We start from the raw sequence: 14197 nt of genomic DNA, 5'->3' as shown, positions 1-14197 counted from the left end.
GACTCCTGCCGCCCTGAGGGGAATGTTTGCAGGGACAACAGGCCACAATCGGGAAGTTTAAAGCCTTTATTTAGAAGCAGTTCAATTATTGGATTTGACAGAATTAAAACATTATGCAGAATGTCAGGCTTTCCTCCCAGAGCTGGGTCTCAATTTAGAGGAGGTAAATATATATATATATATATCATATTTTATATATATATATATATATATACACACACACACCTGGAGAGAATGAGCCTCCACATTTTTTTATATCTCTATAAATACCATTAGATTACACACCCCAATTAATGGGGTTAAAGCTACTGTACAGTTGGTCTCCATCCATCCCATCTGACTGCACAGGAGCCTTGCGGACGTGGAAGATGCTCAAGGACTCCTTTGCTACTTCCGACACCTACACGTGAGCAATTGGCTTTCCCCGGTCCCTAGAGGCCAGGGAAACCCCGACACATTGGAAAGGTTTCGCCGTGCCAAATGAGTCGGACCGGCACCTACAGGGTCTAGTGCATTTTTTTTTTTTTTACAGGTTACTGGGTGGTTTTTTCTTTTTTTTAAAAAAAAAAGAGTCCTATTTGCATCCATTTTTCATTCAACATTACAAGATTTCAATGGCTTTTGACTCCTTCATGATCCATTTGAGACTGATTATGGAGAAACGTGAAAGCAGTATTTCCCGGGGCGCTAAGCTGAGAAGGCCAAAAACCTTAGGTCAAATGGCGCCAGCGACCTCCCACCAGCTGCACTTTACTCTGGAGGGTTGAGGGAGGACCGTGAGGGGGAGGCGCAGGGGGGCCCGCGGTGAACGGAGGGAGCGTCTTCACCAAGGAAAACCCGTATTTCTTTCACCAATGAACTTTTCCCCGCCCTAGCTCTGACCACAGCCTGGCAGAGAGGCAGGCTAAATGTCTCCAAGACACCATCCTACATGTGGGATGGCGGTAGAAAGCCTTAAGGGGTATGTGTGGGAGCAGGCACCCGTTTTCCCCCAATTCATTCTCACCCTTGGCAGCAGCAAACTGAAAAATCAGGGAGTCCTCGCTCCCTCCCTCCCCCACCCACAGTCTGCCTTCTAAAAAGGGATTTTTTCAGTCATCTAAACTCCCACCTCGGCTGCCTCGTTCACTACCGGGCACGCACCGGAAAGAAGCGTCATTTTGCAGCCGGGGGTTTCTTCGAGACGAACAGAAACAGAGGAAAGACAACCTTTTAAAAAAAAACCCGAGGCGTAAGACTGTCTTAGGTGAGCCCGGCTCTCGGGCTGTGTTTCAGTAGATGTCGGGCAAGTTGAAGTAGTTTCTGTCCCAGTAGTTGCCGGAGAAGAGCCAGTCCTGGGCGCCGCTGTAGGGGTTGGGGCCTTGGTGGAACCACCTGCCAGGAGGAAACACACAACGTACACACGTACATGCACACAACGGCACCCGGCTCGTGAGTGCCGGGGCTTCCCGGGGCAAAGGCCATCTCCAGTTTTGCCGGACGAGGGGCGAGCCCGCCCCATCTGCGGGGATCGCGAAGAGCAGCAGCGGCTAGCAGAGGGGCTCGGCCGGCCCACGGGGTTCAGAGCAGGTTTGAAGGAGCAAGCTGGGCTCGGCCGGGCAGGTCGCGGGCACTGACCTCGCTGCCCAGACACACACACATACACACTAAAGCGCGCACAACCCCCCCCCCACCTCCAGGTACCCCCAACTAGTCTGGGGGCGTTGGGGGGGGGGTTCTCTCGGGGCGGCTCCAAGAAAGGCAGAGCGGCCCCACGGTTAGCTGCGCTCGGTCCCGCCTGCCCTCGCCTCGCTCCCCCAAAGCACGAGCAGAAGAGGCTGAGGCAGAGCCGACAACATGGCCGAAGAGCCAGCGTGTTCTGAGGCCTTGCTGAAGTCATCCTGCCCTCCCCCGCGTCACTCGACGCTCCCCTGATACAGCTGGAACCGAACGAGTACAGCTGGCACTCTTTAAACACTTACCATGTGCCATGCGCTGTTCTAAGCGCTGAGGTAGATACAAACTAATCAGGTTGGACACAACCTGTGCCACATGGGGTCACAGTCTTCAACCCCATTTTACAGATGAGGGAACTGAGGCCCAGAGACATGAAGTGACTTGCCCAGGGCCACCCGGCAGACAAGTGCTCTATCCGCTAAGCCACTCTGCTTCCCTAACGGGACCACAGCCCAGCGACTGCTCTGCAGGGATGGGAAGAAGGTGGGCTGCCTGAATCTCCTGCACCACCCCCCTCAACCCCAACCCCAAATGGAGGGATTGAGGGACCCTGGGCCAGTGACGGGGTGGTGGGCGTCTATCAGAACCGAAACATGCAGGGTCGCCTCTGGAGACCTGAAAACTCCCGCCAAACAATGGTACTGGGCCTTCATGGCGCATCTTCTCTAGGCAGGCCCTCGATCTGTGTCATTTTCCTCACTCGAAGGGACTGGAAAATTGGGGAGAGGGGAAGAGAGATCAGGCAGACGGATCACTAGATCTGGGCTCCCCGCCCTGAGCATCTACACCACCGTGACCAGAGGAAAGCAAAGCGGCTATTGGCAGGCCCTCGCCTCGCCAGGGTGGCAGCAGGGACGGTCACCTCCAGGAACGAACGGTCCGAAGGTGAGGTGAGAGAGCTGAGGTGGCTGCCCGGAGAGAAGTCGTCAGATTCGGGGTCCGCCACCTCGGCGAGACTCGCCGGAAACACCTCCTCCTGGACCCGCCTTCCCCCTTCCCAGCACGGCGGCCCCCGGGACCCGGCGAGTTGGCAGTCAGGTGCCCTCCGCTGCCCGGAGGTCTCGGTGAACGCTACCGGCCGAGCCGCTGCCACCACCGGCCGCGCACACGCCGGGAAGAAAGACCGGCACGGGACCGACGTGCGACAAGCTGAACGGCCAACAACCAAACAATACCACCTAGACAGAGTGCTGTTCTAAACGCTTGGGAGAACACCCACCTGCCGTGTCTCAAGCTTGCGTCTCTCTGCCGGCCAGGCCCCGGCTCACATCTTCCCTCTGACCTGCAAGTCCCCCTTCACGTCTTAACGGGCCACCGCTTTCCGCACCTTGACGGACCGCCTAAAAATCACAACTCCAAGAAGCCCTCCACGACTATCCCCTCCTTTCCCCATCCAATCTGCCCTCTGCTGTATTGCCTATGCACTTGGCTCTCTACCCACTGGATAGTCTCCCAGCCCCAGACCCACATCGATAAGCTCTGCTCTCTCCCCTAGCTCTAATTTACATTCGTGTCCATCTCTGCCATCTTAAAGGCAGGGATTGTGTCTACCAACTCTACTGCAATGTACTTTCCCAACCGCTTGGTACAGTCCCGCCCACAGAGTAAGACCTCGCTGATTCACAAGAGCGTTAGCGCCTCGTTTCAGCGAACACGGGCCAAGGGACCGGGTCACGGGGGCAGACTAGGCTCAAGCTGGATGGAGCAGGCGGATTCCTCCTCAGCAGCCGGGCCAAGCGGCAAGAGCGGGCATCAACGCGACCCGGTTCTCGCCTGGCACCCGCGCCCAGCGGGGCCCCGCCCCTCCTGGCTCACCAAACTCCTCCGGGGCACGCCAAGTGACATCTCCCTCTTCCTCCCTGCGGTCACGCGTGTCCCTCTCTGAGCGCTCCCGTGGACCCCTCCCCCCTGCTGACGTGCCACTGCCTTGCCCTATCTTCCCTCGGGCTGATGCTCTGGCCCGTGGCTAATTCACGGTCCGCTGGGGAGGGTCCCCGAGAGCTGAATGACCAACAGACCGGGGCTTAGGGAGGCGGATTCCAGGGCCATAGACGAGCGCTTCCCCGCTCTGTCACAACGTCCCAGGTGCCCTGAAGATGCAGGGGAACCTTCCCTTCTCCCCACAGAATTCCACCAGAACGATCAAGGTCCAGAGAAGATGACAACGATGGTATTTGTTAAGCACTTACTATGTCCTATGTACTATGTTCTAAGCGCTGGATCTCTGTAGGCTGGTGTTAGAGGAGCAAAGCGTGTGGACTGAGTTGTAGAAGGAGATGAGCGAGGTTAAAGAGGAGGGGGAGAGCCGGTCGAGGGTTTAGAGTCAATGGTAAATTTGGTGTGGAAAGAAAGGGTGGAAACACTGGAAGGTTTGGACGTGTGGACCGAACTGTTTTTTGAGGAAAACGATCTGGGCAAGGGAGTGACGTACGGACTGGAGAGGGGAGATGCCCGAGACAGAGAGGTCAAGTGAGGAGGCGGGTGCAGTAACCCAGGCGAGAAAGGGGGAAAGTGCTTGGATTACTGCGGTGGCAGTTTGGACGGAGAAGAAGGGGTGGATTCTAGTGATGCTGTCAAGAAAGAATGAGCAGCATGGCTTTACTGGAAAGACCACAGGGCTGTGAGTCAGAGGACCTGGGTTCTAATCCCGGCTCTGCCACTTGCCTGCTGTGTGATTTTGGGCGAGCCACAACGTCTCTGTTCCTCTTTTATCTCATCTGTCAAATGGGGATTAAAATGGGGATCATCTGAAACCCACATGGGACAGGGACTGTGCTCCCCATCTACCCCAGAGCTTAATACAGTGCCTGGCGTATAGTACGCGCATAAATACCATTAGAAAAAAAAAGACAGGACTTCGTGACAATCCGAATACGTACGATGAATGAGAGAAATGAGCCGAGGATAATGCCAAGGTTATGGGCTAGTGAATCAGGGAGGGTAGAGGCGTTGTCTACAGTGATGGGAAAGTCGGGTGGAGATCAGGGTGGGAATATGAGGAGCCCAGTTTTGGGTAAGTTAAGGTTTGAAGTGTCGGCATGACACCCTAAGAGAGGTGTCCCAACCTTTCTCCCTCCCGGCGTCAGCCGGACCGCGGCTCTCCCCACCTTCAAATCCTCTTAAAATCCATCTCCTCCAACACCTGAGCCTTATCATTCCTCTGGCCAACTCTAGCACTCGGGAACTACCTCATACTCCCCTTGGTGCACACGTCTATATGGCTGCTCCGTTTGCACTGTACTTTCCCAAGCCCTTAGGGCAGTGATTTGCACACAGTGAGTGCTCGATACATACGACGGAATGAGGATGAATTTCCCTATTATAAGAGCCTAGGTTCCTTGGGGGCAGGAAGTGTGTCCACTTGCTCTTCTGTACTTTCCAGACGCTAAGTACAGCGTACTGTACCCAGAGGCCATTCAAAGCTGCTGCTGCTACTTCCACTCTTATGGTTTCTACTGTAGAGGAAGGCAAAGGAGCCTCTCCTTTGCCTTCTCCCCCTCCTCCTTCATAAAATAAAGCACTGGGTTCAGACGGCTCTGGTCGCGTAAGAATGACCAGCTTTGCCTCCAGGAACCTGTCGGGGCCCCATCTCCAGGTCGATATAAGGTCATGCCACCGAATTGGCCCTTCATCCCCCTTCACCCAGGGGGGACGGGCAGAGCCGTCGCATTTGGATTTCACTGTGGTGGGGGTCATTTTGAGGACAATAAAATGGCACTGGTGATTCTGGGGCTGGGGGAGGAGCTCTAGGGGCCACTCAATACATCCCCGTGCTTCAAAGGAAACAGAAGCTAGAGGTCAGGCTGCGCTACCGAGATGTTGACACGGTCTCCCCAGTTTTCAGGATGGGCCTTTGACTCTCATGGGCCAACCTGTCCGTACATCCCCACAGGCAAGGCTTTGAACGGCCTGGAGCACCGGGGGAGGGATCTCGTATCTACCTTGGCGCTCAGGACGGCGCTGGGCAGGAAGTGAGCGCCTCAGAGCTGCCCCGGTTACCATTATCATTAGCCACCGGCTAACAATAGGACAGACACCGTTTCCTTTTTGAAGTGTGGAGTGGAATGACTTGCCAAGAACAGGGAGAAGCCCTTGGAGGGGCTGAGGTCCCGTGGTGGTCCCCGCTCTCTCCCGGGGGGTCCCAGCCCAAGGAGGCCTAGCACCCACGTTCCCCCCAGGCTCTCAGAAGCGCTAACAACGGACACGCTGCTCGGTTCAGGCTCAGCGCAGTGGGAGAGGCGGAAGCGAGAGAGGCGAAAAGTAAGTGTAAATGGTCAAACCTGGGTCCCTGCACCGGATTTCTTCCATTTCACCGGGAGAGGAAAAAGAGAAAATCACATTGTGGTGAGATGTTTCAGCCCTGGGGGATGGGGGTGGTTGGAGGGGGCAGGGTTCTCGCTCCTTTTTGAGTCGGGACCCCCTAGGTGGACAGTGACCTGCAGCCCCATGGGGAAGTCCCTGGGGAGACCCCATCCACACCCTCAGTAAGGGGATCTGACTGGCTGGTTCCATTAAGATCCAGGAGTTTGGGTCCGCCCAACTGCTGTAGATGCTTGAGGACTGGGGTCCCTAGGTCTGGGGGTGCTGCGGCAACCCCACCCCAGGCCCCGGGGCCGGGGCAAGGGAGGTCTGTTCCCGGTTCACAACAGACAGACGCCCATGCAAAGAGAAAGGAAGAAACCCTAGCCCTGGCCCCAGCGTGGGCTCTGGACTCGAGAGAACTTTGACCCTCGAATAGCCCTGAGCCACCATATGAGGGGCTTCTGGCCCGGTCCGGGGGCCCACGCTAGGCCTGAGCCCTTTCCACCACCGGCACAGCCAGTCCCAGGGTATCAGCTCAGGAAAATCCCTGACCTCGCCAAGGCCTGGCTCGCCAAGACTGTAAATGGCCTCCCGAAGCTCCCTCTGGGCTGGGCCAGGCCACACACACATCCCTCTGGCACCTCCCTGGTGCAAGGAAGAACCATCCCCACCCTGCCACCCAAACCCCGGAGAAAGCCCAGGAGAGGGTCGACTGTTCTTCCTTCCTGCTGCTCCTTTCTTCCTTGCTCCCTTCTGCTCTTTCCTTCCTCTGTTCCTTCCTTCCCTTCCTTCATTATACAAGTGTCTCCCTGTCTTATCTCTGAAGGATAAGAGGGGAAGTCCTCCCTAACAGGCACACTGAAGCCCCTGGGCTTCCAGAGCGGAAGACACCCATCCCGCTCACCATTGGACTAAACTTCCTCTCCTCTTCCTCTCACTACCAGAAAGTAAGTGTGGGCGGGCAGAGGCACTGAAAGAGGCAGTGAGGCCGGCCGGACTGCGAGCGGGGAGAGGAAGGTTGGGGGTCGCAGGGAGGAGGGGGGCTGCACTGCAGGGTCACAAACATCACTGGCTTCCTCGCACACACGCTGGCCAGTGCTGGAGCTCAAAACATTTCTAGCCTTCTCAGTAGGCGCTAGGGGACAAGAGGCATTTGGAGAGAATCTCGCCCCTTGAAAGCGGCACGGATAGAGCAGGGGCCTGGGAATCGGGAACTGGGTTCTGATCCCGGCTCCCGCCTCTGGTCTGCTGTGTGACCCTGGGTGAGTCACGTCACTTCTCTGGGCCTCAGTTACCTCATCCGGAAAATGAAGATTGACTGTGAGCCCCATGTGGGAAGGGGACTGTGTTCAGCCTGATTAGCTTGTATCTACCCCAGTGCTCGGCACTGTGCCTGGCACATAGTAAGTGCTTAACGAATACCAAACCCCCCGCCCTGCTGCCCAAGAAACTGCAGAGTCGCAGATGGGGTGGGGTGGAGAGGCAGGAGGTGAAGTGTCCTAAATGTGATTGGAAAGGGAGATTTTCCCACACACTCTATTGGAAACAAAATGCAACCTGCAATAGCGGCGGCATTAGTGCTAGCAGGATGCATCCACAGCAGTCTCTGCAGCTTAGAAAGCAGAGCACCAGAGCGTGAGTGAGCAACAACGAAGGAAGGATTCATGGGTGCCTTGGGTCCGAGCAGAAGACCGTTCTCAAGCACTGGGGATGTCGCACCCCCCAATCTGGATCAAACCCGGCACCCTGACACCTCCAATACTGCTCTCCCTCTAACTTGCGACCTAGTCTATGCGAGAGGCCGGCGGCCAGCCAGCCAGAGGACCCTCTTGCCCCCTCTCTCCCCCTTTTAACCAACCCCAACCTCCTCTCCCGGGCCCAAATCCGTCCACTTGCCAGCCCTTCCAGACTCCCACAAGCCCAAGGAGCTTCTGACTAGTTCTCAGGGTCTGCTCTAACCTCAAGATAGGGAGAGGAAGCCTTCTTGGGGGCAGAGAGGGGAAACAGGCCCTGTCAGTGAGGAGACCCAGGTGGTGGCCGGTGGGAGGAGGAGGGACCAGGGCGGGCTCAGAGAGGCGACAGGACCCCCCGGGGGAGGGAGAGAGAGAGAGAAAAAGAAATATCACGTCCCACCCCAACAGCCCCCGACCCCCACCTCGTTTTCCAGTCCTCTTCGGTCTTGGATCTGTTTTTGCGGGCTGCTCGCTGTTTCTCTTCCAGGCGCTTTTTTTCTTCACTGGCTTGGTCTGAAAGAGAGACCATTTTCAATTGTTGGTTCTGATTCTCTCCCGCTTTCCCCACCCGCCCTCCCGACGCCCCCTCTCCACCTTCAGCTTGGAGGCATCCTGGATCCTCCCCAGGACTCTATGTTTTCCTGACCCGCTCCCGCCCCCACGGGCTGGACCAGGGTGGGTTGGGTCTGTCACCCAGTGAGGGAGCTTTGTGGGTCAGAACTCCTGGCTGGGGGCGTCAGTCAGCGCCAACACCAAACTCACGTGGCCCTAACTTGTCGGACGGACGGCCAGACTAGACACCCCAAGGTGGCGGCGAGACTCGAGCTCGCCAACCCCAGAGAAGAGAGGGTGTGATCCGGTGGTTGCTTCCCTGCCCCAATTCCAAAGAAGCAGCGTGGCCTAGTGGATAGAGCTCGGGCCTGGGAGTCGGAAGGACCTGGGTTCTAATCCCAGTTCTGTCACTTGTCTGTTGTGCGACCTAAGGCAAGACACTTCACTTCCCTGAGCCTCAGTGACCTCATCGGTAAAATGGGGATGAAGACAGCAATCTCCATGGGGGACAGGGACTGTGTCCCCCCAATTAGCTTGTATCTACCCCAGCGTTTAGTACAGTACCCGGCACTTAGTAGGCGTTTAATAAATACTACAAAAAAAAGTGGCCCAGTTACCGATCTCTCCGTTCTCCATGGCGCGGATGTCGGGTCGCAGCCTGCAGTCGGTTTTGGGAATCACGCTCTCCATTTCTTTATCTACTTCATTCAGGACCATGGCGAAGCTCGTGAAGTTGTACATCTGAAAGTAAGAAGGGGGCTGAGCGGGCCGTCCCTGCGCCCATCCCGGGCGGTGGCCTGCCCACCACCGAAAACCACTCGCTGAGTGGAAGTCCTACACTGGAGGGTCCCTCTAGGTTGCAAGCTCGTCGTGGGCAAGGAGCCCGTCTGTTATACTGTCCTGGTGTCCTCTCCCGAGCGTTTAGTACAGTGCTCTGCACATAGTAAACACTCGATATATACGCCTGATGGACTGACTGACCTGGAGGGCGGGGCCCTCGAGGTCAGAGGTCTAAATGTCTCCGACCACCGTCTTCCCAGAGGCGCTGGGCTAAGCGGTGTCCAAGGGGTTGAGCTGGATGAGCTCCCACCACCTGGAACCACTGGCCTAAGGGGAAGGGTGTCTGTCTCCATGGCAACCCACCCCTCCCCCCCCAACCTCCTCCAGGCAAGCTAGAAGGATGGAGCAGGACATACGATGCAAGACTGTCCAGTAAATGTCCCCAGCCCGGGGCAGGGAGGAGCCCTCCCCTGCCACCCCCCCAAAAAAAGTCCCCACTCAGGGCTCCACTAACCCTAACCCTAACCCAAATGTTCCTCTCTCCTCCTCTGCAATCCACACATCCAGACCATGTCTACCTGGATGTCCCACTGGAACCCTAAGTTCAACATGTCCCAGCAGACCTGCCTACATGCCTCTCTCTGCCCCTCCCTCCCCCCGGCCCCTACCCCGGTGCCAGGCCGCAGCCTTGTGCCACGGTCTCTCACCGCGCCGCCGTCTCACCTGGGCCGAGTTGGGAGGCCTGGGCGCGATCCTCCAGAGCAGGACGCTGCCCGGGATCACCTGGACGCCCTCCGAGTCCGGCAGGGGCATTTCGTCCGGCTCCTCCGAGCCGCTCACCTGCCGGAAGCAGACAAAGGAGCCCCACTGAGGACGACTTTCAGCTTCCGGCCTGCAGGCCGCTACGGCCCACTGGGCCGTTCCGCTCAGGGCCGGTCTGGGGCCCCCCTTCACTGAGCGGCCGGTGCCGGGCCCCGGCTCAAGGTCTGTGTTCAGAAGGGACTCCGGCACCCACCCGCCCATCCCACGGGCCCCGCAGCAAGCCTGGACTCCGTATGCGACTTCTCGGGCCCTCGGCGGGCAGCCATCGATGCAGCGGCTGCCACAAGCCCGGGTCGCTGAGGCAATCAACTGGCCAACGGAAGGGGGAGGGAATGAGCCCATTCGGCCAAGGTGTGACACCCTGCCGGGAGCTCGTCCGTGGTGGGGGCAGGGTTTCGGTAAAATGACCGTTTTATGGCCCCGGAGGGAAGAGGACCTGGCCTGGGGTTGGCAACTGGAGGATGCCACAGAAGTAGCGGGAGGGGAGAGAGAAAGAGGGAGTCCCCCGACCCGAGACAAAAGACAGGAAGATAGGCACGGGTTCTGGGAGGGTTGTCCGGGGGGAGACCGTCCAAACAGCCAGCCTGCCCTCCTGGTAGGCTGCATGGGGAGCTCCCCTCCCGCTCCCGGATCCACAGAGACGCCAAGGAGGTCCGGGAGGGCACCGGCCAACCCGGAGGGGGAAGCCACAACGCCGGACCACCGTTGGGGCTCTAAGAGCGGGCAACGGAGGGAAGGGAGACACCACGAGGCAATCCCTGGGACAGTGGTATTACACATAGGTTGGACAGAGGGGAGAGACAAAGGGAATGAGGCGCAGGGAGAGAAGGGGAGGAGAAAATGGGGGCAGGAGGGAAAGTGGGAGGGAGAATGGGGGCAAAATAGAGGGGATGGGTCAAGAGATGGGGGAAGAGTGGGAAGGGAGAGAGATGGAGGGAAATGGAAAGGGAGCAAGAGAGAAGCTGGAGGGCAAGTGGCTCAGCTGTAGAAAGAGTGGTAGTGAGCAATAATGAACCTCGTTAAGGAACAATGACTCCTTTACTTCTAATTACTTCATTTTCATGGAAAACGTTGTCATTTGAGACGTTTAAGGTAAAGCAAGGCAATGGTGTAAAGGAGCCGCACTAACCACTACAATTTAAAGGACCGCGCCCCCAACCTTAGAGCAGGAAGCTGCTCGTCAGACCCTCCGTTGGCACACAGGGCCTCTACTCCAAGAAACGTGGGCCCGCGACGTGCCCTCAAGGTGGCCAAAAACACCCCCCAATCCCACCTCACCAAACATCCACTGCCTTCTCAGACCCCGAAGCTTGGAAACACCTTTGGGAAAACCTTCTGCCTATTGCTGGCTGTTCTGAACTAGCTCATGAGACTTGGAGCCCCATGAGGGACAAAAGACTTCTTCGGAGTTCCCACCGTTGTATTTTTTCCCAGTGCTCAGTACAGTGCTCTGCACGCAGTAAGCACCTAACGGATACTGTTACTGTTATTTCTACCGAGCTCTAAATCTGCCCCGCCAACTGCTGCCACAATCCGCCTATGAGAAGGAAGCTTTTTCATAAGGAAGAAGGCTGCAAAAGCAGCAGATGCACGCTTCTGTCCCGCCGTTCAGAAAGCATCGCGAACTGCACGGGGATCATTTCTTGAGAGCAGCCCACGACTCCCTTTCCCAGGTGGCCGTCAGAGTCACCTGCTTGCTGGTTTTCTTCTCTTCGGTGTTTTTCTTATCATTTTTTTTGTAAGCATCGTAGGTGGCAGGGTCCACGCTGTACAGGCACTCAGTCCATTTCCCGTACAGCACACGCAGCTTCTTTTTGCTGTTGAGAAAGGCAAGTTTGGCAAACTGTTAGAGAGATGTTCTGCCCGCTAATAATTACGGTGCCCATTAAGCGCTTAACTATGTGGCAAGTGCTGTTCTAAGCGCTGGGGTAGATCGTGGCTCAGTGGAAAGAGCCCGGGCTTGGGAGTCAGAGGTCATGGGTTTGAATCCCGACTCTGCCCCTTGTCAGCTGTGTGACTGTGGACAAGTCACTTCACTTCTCTGTGACTCAGTTCCCTCATCTGTAAAATGGGGATGAAGACTGTGCGCCTCACGTGGGACAACCTCATTCCCCTGTATCTACCCCAGTGCTTAGGACAGTGCTCTGCATGTAGTAAGCGCTTAAATACCAACATTATTATTATTATTATAGAAGATAATGGGACTGGGCACAGTCCCCCGTCCCACATAGGGCTCACGGTCTTAATCTCCATTTTACAGATGAGGTAACCGAGGCCCAGGGAAGTGGGGTGACTTCCCCAAGGTCACACAGCACACACGTGGCGGAGCCGGGATTAGAACCCTGGTCCTTCTGACTCCCAGGTCCGTGCTCTGTCCACTAGCCCCACGCAAAGCCATTTGGAGTTTCCCCAGGTGAACGGTAGGATCTGGAAGACTGAATTCTCAGCTCCTGAAATCGGGGTAGCCTTCAGAGATCTGCCTCCGACCCCCAGGAAGCTTTTTTTCCAAAGCTCTGTTGTGGGGAGACCCTCCACCTGCCGCTCCCAACCACTTTTATCTAGAAGTACCCTCGGTCTGCATCTCAGCGGGGAACTTTACCTCTTATCTTGAATGTAGCCTTCAACTTTGTGCAACTCCTTTCCAAACAGGCCACAGGGCTTAAAGTTCAACACGCATTTCTCTCCGGTCCTGTAATAAAAAAAATCTCAGGTTCGGATGATCGTTCCACATTCCCTTAACCTTGTGGACCAGATGAAGTTGCTATTTGCCACGCTTATCTGGTTAAGGTTCAGAAGGCACAGATGGGGAGGGTGGAAATTAGATTGGGGTTGGATTTCAGTTTACTTAACGCTAAGACGTTGCGATGGATTAGTCGATTACGGCACTCACGTGCTTACGAGTAGTAAGCATCAAGTAGTTTTCTGAGCACTGTGTAGAATCAAGTTAAGCAGGTTGGATGGTCCCTGTCCCTCACGGGGCTCGCAGTCTCAGTCAGAGGGAGAGCAGGTACTGAATCCCCATTTTACAGATGATGAAACTGAAGCCCAGAAAAGTGAAGTGACTTGCCCAAGGTCATCCAGCAGGTAACTGCTGGAGCCAGGATCAGAACCCAGGTTCTCTGACTCCCAGGCCTGTGCTCTTTCCATTAGACCACACTGCCTCTAGCTGCTTCTCTGTGGTACCTGAGCTTCTTCCTGGGGGCCTAACCCAGCTACTCTAATTCATGAAGAGTCTTTAGAACTGAAGGTCCAGGACCTGGATAGAAAAACTGGGGTGGGGGGAGTGAAAAAAAAATTCCATCAGATCAATAGTACTTATTGAGCACCTAGTATATGCAGGGCACTGTCCTAAATACAATTAAATTAACAGACATGACCCCTGACCTCAAGGATTTTACAACCTAGATGGGAAGACAGACATTAAAATAAATGAGAGGTAAGAAGGAGCCATCAGTATAATTATACAGGCATAAATGCCTTGGAGAGGCCTGGGGGTGTCAGTACTCAAGTGCTTAGGTGACGTGGAAGTGCCTAAGTGTCATTCAGGGGAGGGAGTTGGGTGGAAAGATAATAATAATAATTGTGGTATTTGTTAAGCAGTTATTATGTGCCAGGCCTGGTACTAAGCGCTGGGGTGAAAATCGGATTGGACACTGTCCCTGTCCCACATGGAGCTCACAGTCTCGATCCCCGATTTCCAGACGAGATAACCGAGGCCCAGGGAAGTGAAGCGACTTGCCCAAGGTCCCACAGCAGAGAAGTGGCGGAGCCCGGATTAGGACCCTTGACTTCCTGACTCCCAGAGCCGGGCTCTATCCACTATGCCCTGCTGCTTCGGGAAGGCCTGATGGAGGTATGATTTCAGAAAGGCTTTGACAATGGGGAGAGAGGTGGTCTGCCCGATCCGAAGGGAGGGAGTTGGAGCGTGTGAGGATGAAGCCACGGAGGTTGGCCTGAGAGGAGCAGAGTGTGCAAGCTGAGGCAGATTGGGAGAAGAGAAAGGATACATAAGGGGATACTGAGGGCTCTGAAGCTGAGGGTCAGGAGTTTTTACTGATGCAGAGACGGTAGACGTGTGCAGAATGATGTTTCAGAAAAGCAATCCAAGGAATAAAGTGAAGTTGGGGCTGGAGAGGGGACAGACTGCAGGCAGGGAGGTCAGCGAGCAGGCCGACACAGTAGTCAAGGCGGGATATGACGAGTGCCTGGACCAGCCCGGTGGAAGTTCTTAGGGAGAGGGAGGGGCGGATTCAGGAAATGCTGTAGAGGGAGAACTGAGAGGACACACTGAC

The 14197-nt window shown here is 55.9% G+C and overlaps 1 protein-coding gene across 2 annotated transcripts in view; it reads right to left on the bottom strand.

The window, feature by feature from the left end:
- Window positions 1-51: 51 nt before the first annotated feature.
- The window catches only part of OSBPL1A (oxysterol binding protein like 1A), a 140402-nt gene continuing 126256 nt past the window's right edge, over window positions 52-14197 (bottom strand). The window contains exons 22-28 of one of the 2 annotated variants that reach the window (XM_029068555.2): window positions 12505-12594; window positions 11596-11722; window positions 9807-9923; window positions 8921-9044; window positions 8174-8264; window positions 5997-6017; window positions 52-1374 (exon numbers count right to left, since the gene is read on the bottom strand). In XM_029068555.2, the coding sequence (XP_028924388.1) occupies window positions 1272-1374; window positions 5997-6017; window positions 8174-8264; window positions 8921-9044; window positions 9807-9923; window positions 11596-11722; window positions 12505-12594 (673 nt within the window). In that variant the 3' untranslated portion in view covers window positions 52-1271. The remainder of the gene's footprint in view (window positions 1375-5996; window positions 6018-8173; window positions 8265-8920; window positions 9045-9806; window positions 9924-11595; window positions 11723-12504; window positions 12595-14197) is intronic. The other variant, XM_029068556.2, reaches the window with a different exon arrangement.

The sequence above is a fragment of the Ornithorhynchus anatinus genome, chromosome 7 (genome assembly GCF_004115215.2).
Source record: "Ornithorhynchus anatinus isolate Pmale09 chromosome 7, mOrnAna1.pri.v4, whole genome shotgun sequence".
NCBI lineage: Eukaryota > Metazoa > Chordata > Mammalia > Monotremata > Ornithorhynchidae > Ornithorhynchus > Ornithorhynchus anatinus.
Note: the sequence above shows the minus strand (reverse complement) of the source record. Positions and strands in the feature narration are given on the sequence as shown.